Source organism: Sturnus vulgaris, chromosome 4 (genome assembly GCF_052056855.1).
Source record: "Sturnus vulgaris isolate bStuVul1 chromosome 4, bStuVul1.hap1, whole genome shotgun sequence".
Taxonomy (NCBI): domain Eukaryota; kingdom Metazoa; phylum Chordata; class Aves; order Passeriformes; family Sturnidae; genus Sturnus; species Sturnus vulgaris.
Genome location: NC_142246.1, coordinates 16,419,889 through 16,442,222, shown reverse-complemented (window position 1 = coordinate 16,442,222; position 22,334 = coordinate 16,419,889). Strand labels below are relative to the sequence as shown.

Below are 22,334 nucleotides of genomic sequence, written 5' to 3'. Positions count from 1 at the left end.
GAAGACTGGCAAGAAAAACTTTTGAAGGCATATATACAAGAGTCCATGCTTGCTGATCATCTAAAAATGGGTGGAAAAATTTTTAAAAATACAGAGAAATTGAGCATGAAGGCCTTTAAAGTGTAATACTTTGGGATCTATGGAAGTAATGCAGCTATCTATATGAAAGCTGAAATTATAAAAGGTTCAAATATTAATTTCCTTACCATCATCACACGTAAAATCCTGAATTGCCACGTCCTGGATAGGAATCTCTTTGAGGAAGTAGGGCTTTTGGCAGCGAGGGTTCCCTGTCACAATGCGTTTCTTCCTTAGCCAGTCTCCAAGCCATGCGAGATGGCAGTTGCAGTTGAAGGGATTGGCCAAGAGGTTTCTGAGAACCACAGGAAAGTTTAGATCAGATGACACCATCCTTGCATCCTAAGGGTTCTATTTCTATTTTCAAAAAAGCATACCTTAAACACTGTTCTTCAAACAATACTGTGTGTAAACCATAGGTGAAAGGTGTAATTTAGGCTCTGTGTGGTGAATCTTGATATAACTTGTTTAGAAATAATTTTAAACTGTCAAAAACCTGATTTCATGTCAAGCCACTCTGTACCAGTAAAGCAATAATTTCACATAGAGATGGATGCTTATTACTTTACATTATTAGCTTTAACCTGACAACAGGTATTCCATTAATTTATCATCTGAAGATTTCCATATTTTATTTGCTCCAGAGAATAAGCTTCCTATCTGAAGTGACAGCTAAGCTGATTACATGCCAGTTACAAAAATGAATTTACTTCTAAAAGCCTCAGTACTTTTGGCATCTCCTTATTTCAGCACAAACATATCGACAATTCCATTATTTATAAATATGTCATCCTTAATATGCAAAATTAGTAACTGGGTGCAAAATGTCACTTTTCATGTAAAACGGGGATTAACTATTTTCCTGAATTATGCTACCTACAACCAGCACTTCTTCCTGAAACTGAGTGGCAGCTTTGCTTACTTTTTTCACTTCCTTTAAATTACATCATATTTAAATTTTGAAAAGGATGCTTCTTTTTATAGAAAATGAGAGTGAAGCTTCCTTAGAAAATACATATGAATTAAGATTATCAGCAGGCTGAGGAAATTTAAACTAGTAATTGGGCAGCACCGGGCAGAAGAACAGACAACATGGTAATCTAATCAGCTGTGATTGTGTGCTGCCTACCCAAAATGTGGCTTTCTACCCTGCTTTTGATCAGTGGGCTTCCATGAGGGCAGTGAGCAGGATGTTTTTCCTGCCTTCTCAGAAACTTCTGGAAACCAGTCTAATGATGTATCAAAGGGTGCCATGAAAACATACTCTTCATGTGCCTGAGATAGTCCAGAAAACAAAATTCCTCAAAACTTCTTCTAGGAAATCCTTTTATCCTCGAACTTTACGAAGTGCTGTGAAATTGCACATCAAAGTATTACGGGAAATGGCCCCCAAAGGTCAGAGATTTAAACATGGTGCCAGGTGAACATGACTTACAGCGTGGAGAGCGAATGCAGCGTGTCGAAGGAGCCGGGGGCCACCGTGGTGATTTGGTTGTCATACAGCGAGAGCAGGCGGACAGAGCTCAGCCCTGTGAAGCTGTCATTTCCCACACAGCTCACCCTGTTGCTCCTCAGCATCCTGAGAAAGAAGGACCAGCATTTTTCAGCTTAACCAGGGCTGAAGGGGCTGCTGGAGTGAGGGCCAAGAGGTGTGGGTGCAAAGGGACCGCCAGTGCAGTGCCCCTGTGCTGCCTGTCACCTCACTGAAGAGACCCAGTGCAGTGCGTGTGGAGCAGGCTGGAAGACAAAGGTGGGTGGGTAGGAAGGTTTCACAGAGGCAAGGGGTGTTTCACAGAATCAAAGAATGGGAGAGGCTGGAAAGGACCACTGGAGGTCATCTGGTCCAACCCTGCTCAAGCAGGGTTCCCTAGTGAGTTACTCAGGATTGTGTCCAGGTGGATTCTGAGAACCTCATGATGAGACCTCAAAACCTCTGGGCAACTTGCTCCAGTTTCCCCTAAGTGTTTGGGTTTTTTTCTTTTTCTTTCAATACCAGAAGCAGTAATTATGAACTTTTAATTGAAGAGAAATGAAACTAATTGAAATTCCTCAAATCAGAGAAATACAGCAGTCCTCTCTTCATGTTTCCAAGGCTGATGACTCCAGAAGTGCTATTTATATAGAGCAGAGGCTTGTACCAGCTTTCCTTCTTTTGAGGTCCTTTTCATTTAATTTTTCTTAGGACAAATTCTAGAAACCACTTCTACTGCATTCAGAAGCATTTCACTCAAAAGAAATCAGCATTTCTCCTCAGCATGACTCTAAGACAGTATAGATTTCAGAATCCTAAGCTATTCTGAAATCTATCAAATTTCTATAAAACTTAAGAGCTTTGAAGTCTGTTGTTCTCTTCTCTGTCCACCAAAAGATGGTCATTTCCCCCCATGCTCTTGTCTAGGACTAGCTGCTTTAACAATTTTAGCAAATTTAACTGCAAGGTTAGAAATTGTAGAAGTGATTTATTTAAAATACCGAATGTCTATGGACAGTTGAAACCCCAAAGACCATTTAATCCTGGTCTGGTCTGCAGATCTGAAGGACAGGCTCTCTAAAGAAGGCCAAGATGCTGTAGATTGTATAAACATCTTTTTTGAGTGGAAAGAACTAAACTGCTTCACGGAAAGAATGGAATTAGTTCAAGCTATAGTGCTTTTAATCCTGCCTTCACTGTTGAAATGACAAAAAAATTACTTAGGAGAGAATAATTTCCCACATTTCAATACACACCAGAACAATTTCTTCCTCCAGCAAAATTCCCAGTAATGGTTGAGCTGAAATGAATCAGACTCCATTACGTAAAATGTGTAATTCCCGTGCAAAATTCTGTTACTTTGATGATTATTCCCATTTCCATTTCTGAAGTTGGATGTTTACCCATTCTCAACTGCTTCATTTCTTTAGAGGACTCATTATACCCATAATTAATAACTAATAAATTAATATAATGTATAGCTTCTAGTAAAATAGAAATAAAAACTAAAATATGCTTGAATAATCCATAGCTAATTCTCAAAAATAATTTTCTTTTAGGACAAATACAATATTATTCTCAAAAATACCTGTGAGGAAAGAAGAATAAAAACACCTGAATAAATATACTTACAGTGTTTTGAGACTTTCCAGTCCTTTGAACATTTTGTGTTGAACACTTTCCAAACGGTTGCTTGTGAGCAATAGTTCATTTACACCAGAGGCTCCATCAAATGCTCCTTCTTCTATATCTGTAATCTTGTTATTGCTCAGGTTTCTATTATACATTAACAGAAACAGATAAGAACTGAGGAGATTTTCTTTTATAAATGTCCTAAATTAACTGTTAAATGCTGCAGACTGAATAAATTACAAGAAAGACTTAGAATCTTAGTTTTCCACTAAGCTTGGAAAAGACCTCCAAAATCATCAAATGCAATCTTGATGCAATAGCCAAGTTGTGTAAAAGCACAAAATAGAAATATATCATTGAACTTCAAACCAAGTAAAAAAAAAAATCATTGCTCTTCTAATTAAAGAAGCAAAGATTTTTAAAGTAATCTTTGGAAGACGGTTTTTTAATAATGGCAATTACCCAATCTATGCTGCTGCCACGCAAGAACATTTTTTCCTAATTTTGAATCTTATCAGTAACTATATTTTTCAGGTCTCCAGCCTTTGTAGCATTTTTAGACAAATTAATAACAAAATCATACTGTATGAGTACAGCACAACTAACCTCTCTGATTTATTTTCTCTTGATAGGCAAATATAAGAAAACACTATAAACAGCAACATATGTAAAGGAAATGTGTGAATATAAACAGTACATGAAATGTTAATAATTTATTACATTAGTTAGAGAGGAGGATTTATAAGCAAGATAATTCATGTATCTGTAATTTGCCTGCAAAGTGGATCAAAGTGTGGGGAAAATTACCTAAAATATTGCCAAAATACTTAGTGTTTACAATTTTAGTTGAAATATGGAAATTACATCCTAAATGGGTAGTATCTGTACTATGTAGACACAAAAGCAAACGTATGCAACAGCATACATTTTATTAAATATTTTTCATATTAGTGTCCTTTTGTTTGCTTCATATCATGATTTACACATACTACAAAAGTACATAGTTATACATTAAACAGTGTTATAATACACCACTGATTTTTAAAAAGGTCTTAAAACCTCTCTGAGACAAAGGGAATGGAAGTAAAGCTAAAGACTATTTGATGGAATTAATAGCTTTGGGAGGAAAATCAAACATTATTTGATGCAATTTCTAGAATGGTGTTTAAATCATTCAAAACAAGAAAGATAGTATTTGTTAGAATAAAACCCAAGAAGCTGTGCCTTAATCTTCAGTGCTGACTACCCTCTCTAGCCTAGCTGAAATGTAACCTACACCTGGCCTGTGATGAAGGATACAATTATGTCATCAGTTAGGTTGGATAGGACCTTTAATATCATCAGGTCCAAGCATCTAATCCAGTACAGCAAAGTCTATTACAAAAATGTATCCCCAAGTCTTTTGAATTTCTCCAGGGACAGCAAGACCACAACTTCCCTGGGTGATCTGTTCCACTGCTTGACAGCCCTTTCCACGGAGAAACCAAACTAAACCTCCTCTGCTGCAATTTGATATCATTTCCTCTCATCTTGTCACCTGGGAAAAGAGGAAAACCCCCACCTCAGTACAACCTCCTTTCACATAGGTGTAAAGAGTGATAAGGTCCCTGCTGAAATTCCATTTGTTTAGCTGCTCCTCATCACACTTGGACTCCACACCCTCCTGCAGCTTTGTTACCCTTCTCTGGACCCTTTCCAGCACCTCAATGTATTTTTGATAGAGAGGAATCCAAAACTGAACAAGCTATTCAAGATGTGCCCTCACCAATGACAAGCACTGAGGGACAATCACTGCCATGGTCCCACTGGCCACACCATTGCTGATACAGGCCAGGTGCCATTGGCCTTCTTGGCCACCTGGGCACACGCTGGCTCATGTTCACCTGTCAGCCAGCATCCCCAGGTCCTTTTCTGCAGCTTTCCAGCCACTCTGCCCCAAGTCTGAGTGCTGCATGTGGATGTTGTGACAGTGCAGGACCTGGCACTTGGACTTGCTCAATCTCACACTGATGGCTTTGGCCCATCTATCCTGCAGAGCCTTCAATCCCCCAGCAGATCAACACTCCCACCCAACGTGGTGTCATTTTCAAACTTGTGGAGAGTGAATTTAATCCTCTCATCCAGATCATCAATACACATATTAAACACAACTGATACTGAGCCCTAGGCAACACCACTTGTGACTGTCTGCCGACTGGATTTAACTTCATTCACCATCCTCTGGGCCCAGCTATTCAGCCATTCTTTTACCCAGTGATGTATATGTCCACCCAAGCCATGAACAGCCAGTTTATCCAGGAGAATGATGTGGGAAATGGTGTAAAAGGCTTAACTAAAGCTAAGTAGACACCATCCACAATCACAGCTTTCATTTAGTTTCACAATAGAGCTGTTCAGTCTTCATGGTGCTGTGGAAGACTGGAAGCAAGAAACTCATTATTCTAATATCAGACAGCTTGTCCATGTCAAGCCCTGTTTCCTAAAATCTTTTTTTTTCTTGCTGTAATACGGATACTACTTCACCCACTTTACATGGATATTTTAAAGATTAATGTTGCATAGCTAATCAATGTTGCAGTGCACACACATGCTTTATTACTGATGAAGCATCAAATCAATGAAACATTTAGGCCTCAATTTTTCAATGTCATCTGTGCAGAAAGATCTTTGCACCTATTTTGAACTTCCAGAAGAAATATAAGCTTCACAGAAATATAGAATTCACTCATATTGGTGTCTCTGCAACATCAGTACTTCACTTCTTGTCAGCAATACTTAAGCAGTCACTATATTATTCTCTTAATGGAAGAATGCTGTAACGACTGATAACTATATTATGGAGTTATGGAAGTTATGGAGCAGTATTTTTAAAATAGTTAACTTTTTATTTATATTTTTTCATTTTTTTCCCTTTCCAACTAGCCAGACTTTAAAGCCTTTGAGAGTTCCAACAGACAGGTACACCGAGACTGATTAATATTCATCCTTCTTTTTCTTTGTCTTGAACATCTTGTCAATTTAAAAGAAATATTGTTAAATATGAAGATCTGATATATGTATAAATGTGTATGTATGTGCATGTATGACACATCTAGCATTTTATTTATTTTGTAGAATCCTGCAATCATAGAACATCTTGGGTTGGAGGATACCTTAAATATTGTCTAGTTCCAGTCCCTTTGCTGTAGGCAGGGGCAACTCTCACTATATACTGATGAGGACATTAAATACAGGGACACCATTTGTCATTGATGTCTTTGGGACTCAGAGCCAATAACCATTACCCTCTGGATGCTGCTGTCCAAACAATTTCTTATCCATCTAGGTCCACCCATCAAATCCATTTCTCCTCAGTTTAGAGAGAAGGATGCTGGGGTTGGGGGCACATCAAAGGCTTTACAGAAGTCCTGATAAATGACACCTATAGCCCTTCCCTTATCCACTGATGCTTCATACTGATACTTGATATTTCCAAAGTACTCTGTAACTATAAAAAGTACTAATCTGAGATTCTTGAAGATTGAATAAAACAGGGTATCTACTGTATATCACCAGAAATATCACTCTTGTGCCACACATCCTACATTATTTTTTCGAAGTATTACAGTCCAATTCGAAGCCATACAGTCTACTCAAGTGGAGAAGTCAAAGGCAAGTTCATTTTACATTGCTGGATTTTTAAAAATATTTCAATCTAAAAAATCAGTAATAAATATTTAACTAATTGTGTTCACATTAGCAAGGATCTGGTTAAGGCTAACAGCAGTTGAAGCAATACTCTTGCTCGCTTAAGATTTTGATCACTAATATTGATCTCTTACAAATGGCAGTCATTTGGTGACTACTAATCTATTTTTACTTGCATGTTTTTTCACTTACTATTTATGTTTGTATTTAATCCTGAAGTGACTGAGCACAGAGTCACAAAAACTATCTAAATCTTCTACCCTCAAATATGTCTTTTACATAAGCTAAAAAAAAGCTTTTTGTAGTCTTATTTTTAGCAACAACTGCAATTGGTAAGATTATAAACTACTCTTAGAACATTAGCTGTTAACATGGACTTTCATGGATGACCTATCAAACCACTTTTTTCTTAGTCATTTAAATTTTGATATTCCCCTCACCTAATGACCGTTTAATGAAGCACAGAATCAATGGCATGTCCTTAATGTGCTGAAAGAGGCAAGATTGTCTGGTTAGAGAGTAATACAGGAAGTTACAAAAGATTACTGGAATCTTTTCTAAGCAGCTTATCCTGTGAGCTCCCTGCTGTGGCTGCAGAACAGACCAGCTGGCTGGATGCTGCCGCGAAGGTGCTGGGGCTGTGCACCATGAGAAGTGGCTGCTGGCAGTGCCAAGCCCCGTGCAGGAGAGCTGCCAACTCTGACCTACCTCAGGGATTAATTTAAACCCATTCTTGATTTTTGATTGGAATAAACTGAATCTTTTGTAGATTAGAACTAAGAAAGGTGGAGAGACACAGCAAGGAGCTAATCTACTATCTGAATAGACAAGGTCATTGAAGTTGCACTTACATTTTACGCAGCTGAGGAAGTTTCTTAAAGATTCCAGTAGCTTCCAGGACTGAAAATTCGTTGTTATTTAGTCGCCTAAAAGAAATTACATTAATTTCAGAAAAAAATTATTCAGGGATTGATACAGAATGTTCCACATTAAGTGAACTTTTCAGTCTGGTTTCCCTGAACATCTGATATTTAACTGGTAGCTGAAGAACCTTATTATACAGAACCTTCCTTATACAGTGACATTTCTAATTTTGATAATTCCTGTGAATGAACATTCTCATTAGTTAAACATAGGCGTACATAGGACATTTTCAAAACCTGACCACAAAATTTTATACAGCTAAAGCTGAAAGGTTTTAACTTTTCAGTTAATAAAAATAATAAGATGATGTTTTTAATTTTTCAAACAAAAATGGAACTAAGGGAGGATTCCATGGAAAATTATAAATAAAAGTGTTTAAGAAGGACATATAAACCACTGAGGATTAGTATTCTGTTCTTTAAAGGATATCAGGTGGAGTCTGCCAGACATCTGGAGGTACTCACAGAACACTATTTACAAGAATGAAATAATTACTCTTCTTTTGAATAGGGAATGAAACCCACTGCATAGGTCTTCCCATTAATTTAAAAACACTTCCCTTACCATGATTTATCTTCATACCACTACAGCTGGCACACATACATTGCTTAAGGCAGCATTAAATGCTGACTTCTAACACTGGAAGAAGGTAAGAAGGTATGCAATGAGCAACAAATAGTAGCTGTGCACTTCTCTTTCCTGCACAAGTATCAAGGCTTACAGTACAGTATACCTTTAACAGCAGCTAAGTTAGGGGAACATCTATATTTCAAAAAAAATACCTGCATTGATCCAGCATTCCCTATTTCCTCTCTTGGAAAGAAAATGGGAATTATGAGTCTTAGATCCTTTATATGCTCTAATGGAGCCATATTATTAAGGAAGGGAGTCTGTCCATCATTTCTTTAGGAATCTTAAATAGGAAGGAGAAGATATGACTGACAAGATCACTGTGAAATGGAATTCAGCACAATTCTAAACCCAGAACACTTTTCAGAATTGCCTTTTTACAAGACAAGTTTTAAAAAAACCCCTAGAAAATTAAAGGAAGCTGCTTGTTCATCCTTCTCTCCTGTTCATTCTTATTGATAGCCAGAAGGGAAATTAAAGTTGTAAATCTGAAGGTATGGTTGTTCAAGAGTTTCAACATGAAACCAAACAGAAAGAAGATGCAAGTTTTTTGGATATACACAAAACATTTGTATATCATACTAAACTACAAGGAATCCAAATTTCAGAAGATGCTATCACCTCTAAAAATCAGCTAAATTACTTAATATGATTTTTAGTGGGACCATATAAAATATTCTTGCACATTGTCAATTAACGAAGTTACTTCTTCACTCTAAACAGACTTTTCTTTACCCTATCTATCAACAACAGAACCACTGACCATTCTATAAATGCTGACATCTTCAAATACTTTTCAAGTGCTATACTATCTAGAATGACTTGATAATGAAAAACACTGATTTTAGTACTTACTTTCTCTACTGCAAACATTTCTAACTTCACTGAAAAACGTAAACAATTTGATCTTTGCAACAATCTTTTACCTATTAAAAGTAATTTACTTTGTCTCCCCCTCAAGTTTCTTTCACACAAATGCCTTCAACCCTTCCAGTCTTCTTTCTATGATTCTTGTTCTCCTTGAATTTTTTTCCAAGCAATTATATCCATCTTGAAAAGGGAAGCCTTTAACTCAGTATTCCAGCTGATCCTTAATTATGGCTATGCACAGTACAATAATTATTTCCTACAATTTACATTCTACACTCCTATACATATATCCTAAAATGAAATTTGTATTAGTGCCCAATACCACTCCTTCATCTTTAATATGTATGATAACCACATCCTTTTATCTTGACCTACTTGCTGTTTATACCTCAATCTTATATTTCCGGTGCTAAATCGTTCTATCTAATTTCATATGTAGAATTTTAATTTTTAATTTATTTAAATTGTATTTATTTTATTTAAATTAGTCTACACACAATGGAATCAAAATTATTACAGATGACTGGAAAGTTTACAGATATGATGAGATCTCCATTCTGGATCTTAATATTTTATTTTGAGCCCAGTGCTCTTCACTGGTAAAGATAGCAACTACAGTTATTACCTGCCGATCACTAGATCAAAAAAATTATCTTAAAATTTCTTTTATCTGGTTTATTCAAATAAAGTACTGAAATACCATTCTCAAAACAAAAACTAAACAGAAGCATTTGGTCATGATGTCTACACACTCTGTTTGTCTGGATTATTTGATGCTGTTTCCTGTTTCAGAAACATAATGGCTAAGATATTGCATGTTTTTGAAGACTAGCTGAACCTTCCTGGAAGCCTATATACTGAAGTGATATTCATGCTTTCTAAAACTACCTTCTTAGGTGAACATCTATTGTAAAATCATTATAAAAATTCAACGTAAAAGACTGAAATTATTTTTTCTTTAGCATTTCTCCTGGGGACTTCATTTTGAGTGATTTCTGAAATGTTTCCTGCATTTTCCTATATATTAGAAAGTTACCTGAAAAATATTTTATTTCTGGGGTGCAATTACAGACTTGTACTTTATATCAAATACTTTACTGTCAGATTAGGCAGATCATTCAACGTTTCTCTGGAAGACTGTGAGAAAGTGACAAAATGGGAATTTAGAACAGCAGTTAGTTGGTTTAGTTATAATTTTTTTAACTTTTACAATTAAGAATCTGTCTTGAACTGTATAAATATTTTCAGATTTTTTTATTTTAAAAAACAACTACTTGGAGGAAACAGGGCTTTTTCCCTGTGGTATTAATGCTGTTGCAATATACACAATACACACTTTTTTTAGAGACTCACAGGACATGCTGAGTAGGAAGAGACCCACAAGGATCAGTGGGTCCAGTTCCTGGCCGTGTCACTGGGCACCACAGGGAAGAGATCAGAGCCTCCTCTGCCCCTCACGAGGAAATTGTACCTGCAGTGAGGTCTCCCCTCTTCTCCAGGCTGAACAGGCCAAGTGACCTCAGCCCCTCCTCATACAGCTTCTCCTCAAGACCTTCCACCATCCTTGTTGCCCACCTTTGGATAACTTTTTTCCTTAGTTTTGATTGTTATTTCCAAGCTGAGATTCAACTCCAAACATCATCCTGCAGAAATTAGCCTAGCTTTCCTCATAACCTAAAGCAGCATCAATGTAATTTGACTCAAACAACTCTTTTCATATCATATTTTGTTGATTAAAAAAAAAAGAAAAAAAAAGAAAAAAAGAAGGCTAACTAGCTGCTATTCTCATAAATACTGTGAACTGGAAATCAAAGAATGGTCCTAGAACTAGACTGGGAAGTCCCAAGAGGAACAACAAAGACAGTGCATCAAAGACCAGGAATAACACCAGAAAACAAGAGGAGAGCTGTAACTTTTGTATCGGTGAGGCAAATACCAGAAGAATGCATTTGGCTAGAGCAAATGGATTTCTAGCAGAAGTAAAAAAAATGAAGAATTAATTTCTCTACCCTCTTTAGAATATTTGCAAGACTGTTGAAATTTTTATTACATCAAATGACTTGAAGAACAATCTGTACAGCCTATCAAGTAGAAGATTGAATAATGACTTTGCTACAGTTAAACACCATCTTACTTGGATAGAGTGCTGGAAAGAAAAGGGCTTTTTAATGACAAAAAATATATAAAGGAAGCAATAATGGAAACTGAAGAGAGGTAGAGTCCATCTCAAACTAAAAGTTCCCATTAAAAAAAATACACAGAAGTGAAAGAAAACTTCTGTAACAGTTTCAGTGGAATGGTGGATTTTTTAATCCACTGACACCTTCAAATAAGACTGGATATTTTCTGAAAGAAATGCTGTAACTAAATATTTAGTACAAATATATTTTGTTGACTGAAATGTGAGTGTTTAGGATATAGACTAGATGAGCCTTGATTATTTGATTGTTCCTTCTGAATTTAACAGGTAGGAGCCATAATTATAGAAAAAAACCTGACAGTGTATCTTCTGTGTGTAAATAAAGTAATCTGAAAAAACAATTAAAATGCTAAATTAAGATTATTATTTCTTCAGAGAAGAGACAATTAAACATGATTTCTCCTAAATATCAAAGCAATGTGTGCTTAATCATTTCAACACCTCCATTCCTCTTCTCTTGGTTCAGTAACTTCATTTATACAAGTACTACTTTATGATCTCCTCCCACACTTTAACCTGTCACCTATTCCATCAGCTTTTATTCTTAAATGAAACAATTTTATCTCAAAATATCTAATAACATAAAATGTACATAAATACATAAAATGTATTTCTCCACTAAAATCTATCTCCCCTCACACAAGACTCTATCAATTTTTATTTCTCACATTGTAAGTTTCAGATTTGTAATAGGAACGTGTTGTGGTTTAAACCCAGCAAGACACCACGTTCAACACAGCCAATTGCTCTCTCCTCCAGCATTGGAATCGGGGAGAAACCAGAAGGGTAAAAGCTGGAAAACTTATGGGTAGAGATAAAAACAGTATAATAGGGAAATAAAAAGCCATGCACACAAGTAAAGGAAAACAAGAAATTAATTCACTGCTCTCCACGGGCAGGCAGGTGTTCAGCCATCCCCAGGAGAGCACAGCTCCTTCAGTTGTAACAGTGTCTACAGAAGACAAATGCCATCACTCCAAATGCCCCACCCTTCCTCCTTCTTCCCCCACTTTATACACTGAGCACGATGTCACATGGGCTGGAATATCCCTTGGGTCAGTTTGGGTCACCTGTCCTGGCTGTGTCTCCTCCCAACCTTCCATGCACCCCCAATTCCTTGCCAGCAGGGCAGTACAGGAAGCAGAAAAAGCCTTGGCTCTGTGCAAGCCCTGCTCAGCAAGAACAAAAACATCTCTATATTATCAGCCCTCTGTTCAGAACAATTCCAAATCATAAGCCCATACTATCCGCTATGAAGGAAATTAACTCTACCCCAGCCAAAACCAGCACAGAAAATTACTAAGTTCAACTCCTTCTCCCAGCTTAGAGACAGAAAAAGTCTCCATCTGTGTTTTAAAAATATTTTAATTTTAAATCCCTTTACCTGTCCAGATATTTAAACACTTAACAATAGTCTCGTTATTTAATATCTGATTGCCATAGTGTGGTTTTGATGGCAGCTGTGGACTGCTCATTTTAGATGTGTGCCATCCTGTTGCTCATCTCACCCCTGCGGGTGACAACTTGATCACAATAATCTTGTCTCCACATCCCTATACTGCTTTACTATGTCAAATCACAGTCCCATTCTTTTTGTCCCTCAACATTTTGCCTTGTTATTTAAACTGAATCTCCTAGGAAAACCAGCTATTTCCCTCCACCTGTGCCCTTCAATGACAGCAACTTTCATCTACATTTCTGCCAATCCTTCAACCATCTCTGAATTCCTTTTTATTCTATTCTTTGCACATGGAGAAACCTTGTAAAGCTGTCTTAATTTTATCTTTCACTCCCTCCTTGAAGATTACTTCAGTTGTAATACCTACAAATCATTCCCATATGCCACTTATTAAGCAAGTAATAATCTCTGAGTTCTTCTCTCCCCATCTCTATTAATTATATTATTATCTAATCTTCTTAATTCTGTCTTGTTTGTCTGCTTTATCTTCCTCTGGTCTCCTGCCCAACAAAATTGATGTATGCTTTGCATAAAAAGAATCATCTCTGTCTGTTTAAACATCTAGGTAGCCCTTTTTAAGACAGACCTCTCTGATTACTGCATGGCCTACTTTCTCCTGCAGTTAAAAGCAAAATAAACCCTACCACCATTCAAAAAATCCAAGTGGATTGCCCAGGTCCTGAAGAATTAGAAACATAGGATAGTTATCTTATTTCTTTATCATGGGTTTTTAAGGCCACATGGTATTAAAATAATGCATAAATGATTTTTATGAATATTTAGTTCTTTGAAGTGCACCACAGAGGTTACTTTCAGTTTTTGCTGTTCAAAAAAAGTAAAGCTGTGGTTTTATATGGAACAATTTTAGTTTGTTTCTCCATAAGTAAATAAGCCTTTATTATGGATTCAACTTACAACTCTGCTGTGTACTGGGGAATATGATCAGGAATTTTGTTGAGTTTCTGATTGGAGCAGTCCACTGTGGTCCCTTCACAGCGACATTTCTCAGGGCAAGCCAAATCTGCAAAGCAGTCTCCACTTAATTTGGATCTGTAATCTTCAGTGCCTGTAGAAGATTCAAGTCAAAACACAGATACTATGTCAATAAAGTATAAGATTTACTTCTTGTGAGAGGGTTGAAAAGACATCTGCAATGCAGATAAGGGGTGGGCAACTTGGGAAATGTATGATAAACTTTGTGATACTGAACAGACACAAGGGCTTCAAGAGAGGGTTAAATATAGGGACTTAAGATATGCTGGAAAAAGAAACTGAGACCAACTTCACATAGCAGGATAACATTAACTTGAGCTTTTCACAGCTGTACTTTCTGCTGATTATGTTGTCAGCCAATCTAGCCTTGTTTATAGCTAATCACAGAAATGCCACTGTTTGTTTTAGAATTTGTTTTCTTTCTGTGTATCAAGAATAAATAGATCCTGAATGCCACCTTTTCTCGTTCTCTGGTAACAAATTTGAATTGTTCACTGGACTTCATTAACCTCTGTGGTTTTTTTTTTATAGTCCCGATACTCCACATCATCTCAACAAATAAGTTGAAAGCCCTGTTTTCAGCTTTAATTTTAAGACTGTGTGATCCTGACTTAAGCCTCAGCAGCTTGCCATGCTGTAGAAAGCTGCGTGACGTTCCATGGTGCTTGACAGAACCATGTTTTACTCATACCTCACAACCACATGGTTAGATCAAGCACAACAGAAAATCTCGCTACATTATCAAAACTGCATCCATTAGGCCAAGGATAAGAGCAAGGGAAAAGAGGAAGGAGTAGGTACAAATTACAGAAGCATTTGAAGTTTAATACTTGCTTACATGACATGGCATTCTTATTACTGAATGTCCAGTGCCACAGTAACAGTATCACTGTCACAGATTAAACAAAAATACAATATATATTAAAAAAAAGAAAAAAAAAAGGGGAAAAAAAGGAACCACATTGAAAGTTTCCTCCACCATTTCCCAGTGTCAGTCAAAGAAAACATCCTAAACATATCAGGAAAAAACATCCAGTAAGGAACTGAGGGTGGGTGACAAAGAAAACAAAGAGAAGCCGAAAGGACCTGTGGGTTCTTCTTGGACAAAGGTGAAAAGACTGAGACTAGTAGAAGGTGCATCAGGGCTGGGAGGTACACTGTGATTTAGTTCAGACACTGAACTTTACTTACAGCCAAAATGGTGAACTCCTGAAAAAGTAAAGATAGCCAAGAAGGAAAGAAAGACAGAGTAATGCCAATTAAGACAAAAACATGAACTAAGCTCTCATGTTCTCTATTTAACTTTAATTTGATTAGAAGATGGTGCTGGGGCCATTTTGTTCAGCAGAAAGAAAGAATAATTCATTCTGAGTGGCATTTAAAAATGAAGATAAGATTGGGGTTTATTACAGATTTCATATAGGATAATGATCATGCCTCTCATGAATTATTCTTCACTATTTTGAATGTGTTTTTAAGAGCTGCTCCCTGAACGTATATAGGAGTTACTAAATATTCTGAGCTGGAAAAGACCCACCAGGATCTTCGAGTCAAATATACATGCTAGGCCACTTAAATCCTTAATAAACCAAATATAGGAGAAAAAGATTGCTCAGTGGAGGGAAAAAACCCAACAGTCACCACACACTATGTTATCTACCACTTGTAAATGTTTTAGTAATCCACAGGATGAAACTACTACAGAGTATTTCTGTGAGGTAGCAGATAAATTATATTTTTTCAAAAAAATGATTTAATACTTGCAAACCTTTAGTCTTCCAAATTACTATAATGAACTTTTACTAAGACTTCATAGTGTCTGTGGAGCAACATCTACAAATGACATATTTAAAACAAATGCTAAAAATATTTAGGTGGTTAGAGAAATGCTAAGATTATTTTATAGTATCCACTTAAGTATAAAAAAGTGTTTTTAGCACTTTTTAATAACCAATAAATAAGTCTACAAGTATCTTGCTTTATTTTCCTCCTGCATCCAGAGTACCTAATTTTTAGCAGTTTGAACAATTAAATATTCAGGGACAATGCCTTCAACAACTAAAATACTTTTAGGTAGCATCTCCCTGATAATCTGATAGAAAGAGAAAGCAACAGAAGCTCTATTTTAGGAAGCATGTATATAGCCCATGTTTAAAAATTTAATTATTTTTCTTCTTCCCCCTCACCCTGCCCTCCCCCAGGAATAGCATTTTTTAAAGGGTAAATAAGCCTAAACTGCATGAGTGACCATATTGTAACTAGGCTGTGAAGACATTTACTGGCAAGAAAACACTTCTAACTCACAAGCAAAGGTTGTGCTGGCAAGGTTGAATAGAAGTCACTCTGTGGCAGGAATACAGCTGTTCCACACATTAAGGAATTGAGTGGTACTACAGGTTTGAAATTTAATCCCCCCGTTTTATGCTGCTTTAAAACACATTTTTGTGGATGCCAGTCCTGACAAATTACTGCCTTATTTTGTATTTCATTTTGTCTTTTCTTCATATTCAAAACAATGTATTAGTATAAGGGCAGGAAGAACTTCACGTGACTGCTGCAAATTTAAATGTTACATCACACAGCATTTGGAGAAGAGCTGTTAAACAAACCAGCTAAAGAGACAACAACTAAGATGACTGCAGAATGATGAAACACCTGTAGTACTTGAAAGAAGTGCACTGGTCTCCTAATCAATTACTGTAGATATTTTTCTAGACATTAAACTATGGCAGAAAATCCTGATTGCAAATCATATACAGTAATTCATCAATAGATGCATTATTCCCTTGTTTATTTCGTTATTTATAATCTGTTATGAATATAACGTGAGTGAATTTTTTTTTCTATTAAGGAAACAGTGCACACATTGACAAGCAAGGTAAAAGAAAGAAAGATCCATATTTCAAAGAGCTAGAACCAACACTGGTACAGCTTTTTAAAAAATATCATAGACTTATTGTAGCTTAAAGCAGTGTGTAAATTGCTATTTCACCCCAACTCTAAATTCATATTTTCTTTAATGGAGAGCGTTTCTGATTAACTGTGTGCATGTGACCACAGAATGCCTCTAATTAAGAATATCAGCTTTCTTTTCCAAGCATTCCACTGTGATTACCTAAACAAAAGGAGGGTGAGCAAGCAGCAGATGCATCATGGAAGCAAGGCAAGAAAATGTTCATTTGTAGAATGTTTAGTCTTTCAAGTTGTGCTAGCTCTTTGATGGCAGCATGGTTTCCTGTGTTTAAAAGCAGCTCAGGAGCTACATTTTAAAAACAGTAGCAGCAGAAAGGCAAGGTACAAGGTAAGTAAAAGTGTCAGTTAAAATATGAACGAGCAGGTGAAACCTTCTAAATAATTTAAGTATAGGTATAAGTTTGGTAGGTTGTGTGCAAATCTGTGAGACAGATAAAGGTAAATAGAGCTGCATGCTAAGCTCTTATATTCAGAAAACAGAATTACTAATATTCTACAAAGGAAAACTATGTATAGCTAAAGGTAAAGACTAATGTTAATACACATGCATCAGTTTCCTAAAAGCTATGACAAACTTTGCTTTTGGGGTGAAAGAGAGAGAATACCTGCAGTTAGTCAATCTTACTGCAGAGCCAAACCTACCTGGAATGAAATACTGTTCTTTAGCTAAATAAAGAGAAAAAAAAAAAATAGAAGATGCACCTGAATGTCAGCAAGCAAAGAATGAGTTTTATTAGATTAAGTATGGACTGCAGTTAACTACAGATAATTTAGTAAAAAAAAAAAAGTGTATTCACAATGAGAGCTGATAAACAACAAAGTGTGAATAGTCATAAATGTATCCGGAACACGGATAACAAAACAGTTTTCATCTGGTATTTGCACTTGAGACTGAATAAACTGTAGAATGTGAAATGCACCTGGAACAGCTGGATACCATATGACAAAAGTTAGGATTTAAAGAAATGTAAGTAGGAAATGGAATAAGATTAGAAAAAGAAAACAGTAATTTTCAGTATGAAGCAAGCTCCCTGTATAAAAGGAATATGTTATGTTTCCATATTTAGCTTAGAAATTTTTAGATCTTTCACATATTCCAGAACCCTGTGGAAATTTAAAAAAATGATTTATGGTGGTGATACTTGTAGTGAATAACTTTAGCATTTCATTCTGAAGTTTTATATATTACATTTATTTTGTTAGATTTAATGCTACTCAGAAACAGTGCCAAATATGTTAACTACAGTAATGTTCCGTGATCCAATAGTCTATGACTTCCCAGATTTCCCTCTATTCAGTCAACGAACTAAAAAAAAATTCTGTGATGTTTAATAATTCTGTGGAGAGACAGCTGCTTTCATTAGAACTTCTATAACCACTAGGTTTTTTTTGCCAATAAAGGAAAAACAGCAGCTGAACTAAGAAAATTACCTGAGCAGCGGAATTTCTTGCTTTTGATCTGACCGATCCTTTTGTTTGCCAGACGGCGGGGGCTGGTGCAACGGGCACCGCTGGTCTCAATGGGGTTTGTGTGAAGATAATCCGCCAGCCACTTCAGATGGCAGTCACAGATAAATGGGTTCTGAGCCAAATGCCTTTCATGAAGGAAAAAAACCAATAATATCACACGTTATTTCCCTTTGGTCTCAGCAGTACCCAGTGCTTTTACTGCATTGTAGAATATGAAGTCATACTAGAGAGAACCATAAACAAGAACATACGTACAAGGTCTGAATCGCACGTAGGGGTGAGAAGGTGCCTTTTGCAATGGTCTGAAGCTTGTTGTCATACAAAGAAAGAAGATTCAAGTTGTGCAGATCTTGAAATGCATCAACTCGCAGACAATTGATCTTGTTGGCATTCAATAATCTGTTTAATAGAAGATAATTATAAAATGGAAAGAAATCGCTCCATGTCACAGCTTCAGCATTTTTCACAGACAATTCTTTGTGCACCTTTGGAACCAGAACAAGAGATGTAGTAACAAATAATAATTGACAGTGACATAAGGATCTCAGTGATTTGAAGTATCTAATTCGGGTTAAATGTATTCCTAAATATTTGAAACTTGGTGTTGCAACGTTTACATTTATTTAGTTAAAATCACATTTCTTCTATGTGCTGGTAGAATGTCTGTGGTATTTGTGTACTGTGCAAAGAAACAAGCCTAAAAAATCAAGTATATTCAAAGAAAAGTAGTTTCTTTTGCCAAATAAATAAACAAACAAAAAAAGGAACTGAACACTGTGTTCATTAGCTGGAAGAGATGTGCAGTGGCACTTTTAATTATATGTTACTAATCAGCATGCTGCCACATTAACAGAGTTGTAGTAAAAACTGGTGGCATGGAATATATCCAAATCTGCCTTGGATCCTTTCTCCTCTGCATCTTCAAAGGGAACCTTTTCTTCCCTGTACCCCCCAGACTTTTAGTGTTAAAACAAACAAGCCAATCTAAACCAAGTCCTTTTGAGGAGAAAAAAAAAAGCCATTCCATTAAATGCATTTTTATAACCAAATTTTTTTTTGCTTCTTTCCATTTTGAGCCAGAAATGGAATGAAATGGTGGATTTGAAACCAAATGCTCTGACAAAACATTTTGCCACACAAGCAGAAATTTACTTAGACCTAAATATACTACCCATACAATCCATATTTAGATATGGCCTTTTTTTTAATACAGACTTGAGAGTTTGGAAAGGTCTTTTACCTTTTTTTTTTTTCTTTACCAGACCTGAAATATATTTTATAACTAAAACATCTTTAAAGGAAAACAGGAAGGCATATCCTGTCCAGCACTATACTATTTTTATGACTAAAGTAAATCAAAATGGAAACCTCTAGATGGTGCTAGAACTTGCATTTTCTTTGTATATATTTACTCCTTTGCCATCTTCAATTAGTTGTTAGTAACAGAAATTTTGCCAACCACTTCATGGTGAAGTCTGGACATTAGATAATTCCAAATATGTTTTAAATTCTTTAAGAAGACCTAACTCAACAAGTAAATTATTCCGGGACAAGTTCATTCAAAACTACCACTGTTGTTTTCTGGTCTATTTAACACATTTCTTTTACAATGTACACCTAGTTCACAGCCTCTTATGCTGAATGTTGACAATCTTTGATAAACTTATCACCAGACATTCTTTATTCTAGTATAAAATCTAAGCAGCAATGGTTTAAAAGGTTACATGTGGAAATTTCCAAAGTGTTAAACAAAGTAGCAGCTCGAGTTCACAGATTCAAAGAATCGCACAGGGTGTCAGAAAACACGAGAAGTCGTCAATGAAACTGTAGTGCAATACTGTTCTTTCATGGATACAACTAGAAATGCAATTGCATAGCATTTTTACTATATATTTTCTCTTTATAAACCACACGAATATTCCTTCTATGGTTCCCACACAACTATATATAACCTATTTGCCATTTACAGTGTATCATATCTTTATGAGTTTTATCCTTAGAAATTCCTTACAGGACAATAATTTCATTTTAATCATTTTAGGCTGAAACATTAAATGATGTGATCACATTTGTGGATGAATGGCAAGCTGGCCTACACCAGTCTTGACTGTTTTGGTTTTAGCATAATTTGGTTTTACTGTACTTTGATCTTACATATGGGATTTCCTGCCAGTTCTTCTTCTGGCATAAATCTCTCATCATATTTACCCTTTTGAATGATCCCAAAATAGAATAAATTTAAAAAAATACTTACAGCAGTTGCAGAGAAAAGAGTCCTTCAAATAGGCCCTTTGGAAGTTCTGTGATTTTATTGCCATAGAGGACTCTGTACCAGGAAATAAAGCAAACGAAGCTCCCATTATGAAAGGCATATGCTATGGGATTTTGACTTCAAAAATAGAGAAATTACAATTTTCCTGAAAGGAACTTAATAACAACCACTTGATACTTGCAATATTCTTGTGGTGCTGTGAGGCAGCAGGATCACACACTTTCCCAAAAGGTGTGTAACCCAAAGAGCTCTCTGCAGAATCAGCACCTCACTGATTACAGGCTTAACAAGGGACCCTGCTAGCTGCATTTGCTGTTTGCAACAACAGCTAACTGGGGAATAAAAGGCACGTTTGGTTTTGTTCAACTCTTTGCCATTAACATATTTATTAAAAATACCCATACATTATTAGTGTCCAGCCATAAAAGAATATTCAATTACCACTGTCATTCTGAAATTATTACTACAACTTTCAGAATCGACTGAATTTATAGCAAAATTTTGCACGGAGCCAAAAGGCCAAAATAATTTTACTTTAAGAATATGAGAAATTCACTTCTGTTTACAGATCAAACAGATACCTACAGTGAATTGAGTGAACGTAAGCCCTGGAAAGCATCTGGAGCTGCTTCAGAGATCTGGTTATTGCTCAGGTCACTGAAACAAAATTTGATTCAATTAATTCAAGCTATTTTCAAAGTAATGAACTTTAAGATAATATATAATTAAAACTAAGCATGAATGGGAGAGAGATATTGAAATATTTACATGAGACAGTGCCAAAGAATTTTAATATAAAACCACTAAAATTGCAGTACACTGAAACAAAATGCATAGTTGAAAATAGTTCAAAATGCTTGGAAAAAAAGAGGACAAAATATTTACTTTTCCTAATTGCTTAAGTGCATTTTTTAAGAATTCACTGCTTGCTACAACACCAGAGCTACAGAGCCTCAAAAGTAATCTGAAATAATTCTCATTCTCTTTTTTCACTAGAATTTTCACTGCAGTAACATATTGCTTCTATACAGAATCACATTAAACAATTTCAATATTTGGTAAAAACCCAATTATTACTAATATGACAAAATGCTATATGGTCTCAATAATCAGTCTGCCATATCAGTTTACTTTCTGGCAGTCAAACTTTCTTAAGTGCTCACACATTAGCTTCAGTTCCCCTCTACCATCCTGACTTGTTTTTTATCTTGAGATATGTATATATATGTAAATAAATGTAAGTTATTTGGTACATACATTCTTCGAAGCTTTTTATAGGGGGAGAAAGCTCCAGGAGGTATGACCTTGATTGAATTTTGTTCTAACCGTCTGCAAAAGAATAGCAACAATATAAAAATACAACCCCCAAGCTAAATAAGTATCTAAAGCCATAAGAAACTAGACGGGATAGACTTCAACAAACAAGACAAATTCTTTATTTTTCAGTATAATTTTTATTTCTTTCATAATCAAAAAAATCCACCAAAACCACAAACCAAAATAAGAAAACCAAAAAACCACCCCACCAAACAACCAGCCAAACCGTTTCAAACCTTTTAACCTGTAGAGAGTAATATTGTAAATTAAAACCAAATCTTTATTTTATATTTAAAGAAAACTTATTTTCAGAGCATACAAGACTATTCTAAAATTTAAGACAGAATTGTTGTCAAAA

General features: G+C 35.9%; 1 protein-coding gene across 11 annotated transcripts in view; it reads right to left on the bottom strand.

Moving 5' to 3' along the window:
- The window catches only part of SLIT2 (slit guidance ligand 2), a 259,624-nt gene that overhangs the window by 50,863 nt on the left and 186,427 nt on the right, over positions 1-22,334 (bottom strand). For 7 of the 11 annotated variants that reach the window (XM_088163211.1, XM_088163213.1, XM_088163212.1 and 4 more), the window contains exons 10-21: positions 21,917-21,988; positions 21,245-21,316; positions 20,642-20,713; positions 18,643-18,786; positions 18,349-18,512; positions 17,560-17,583; positions 15,136-15,153; positions 13,867-14,017; positions 7,720-7,794; positions 3,182-3,325; positions 1,514-1,657; positions 207-373 (exon numbers count right to left, since the gene is read on the bottom strand). In XM_088163211.1, the coding sequence (XP_088019337.1) occupies positions 207-373; positions 1,514-1,657; positions 3,182-3,325; positions 7,720-7,794; positions 13,867-14,017; positions 15,136-15,153; positions 17,560-17,583; positions 18,349-18,512; positions 18,643-18,786; positions 20,642-20,713; positions 21,245-21,316; positions 21,917-21,988 (1,247 nt within the window). The remainder of the gene's footprint in view (positions 1-206; positions 374-1,513; positions 1,658-3,181; positions 3,326-7,719; positions 7,795-13,866; positions 14,018-15,135; positions 15,154-17,559; positions 17,584-18,348; positions 18,513-18,642; positions 18,787-20,641; positions 20,714-21,244; positions 21,317-21,916; positions 21,989-22,334) is intronic. The other 4 variants (XM_088163205.1, XM_088163208.1, XM_088163207.1 and 1 more) reach the window with 2 other exon arrangements.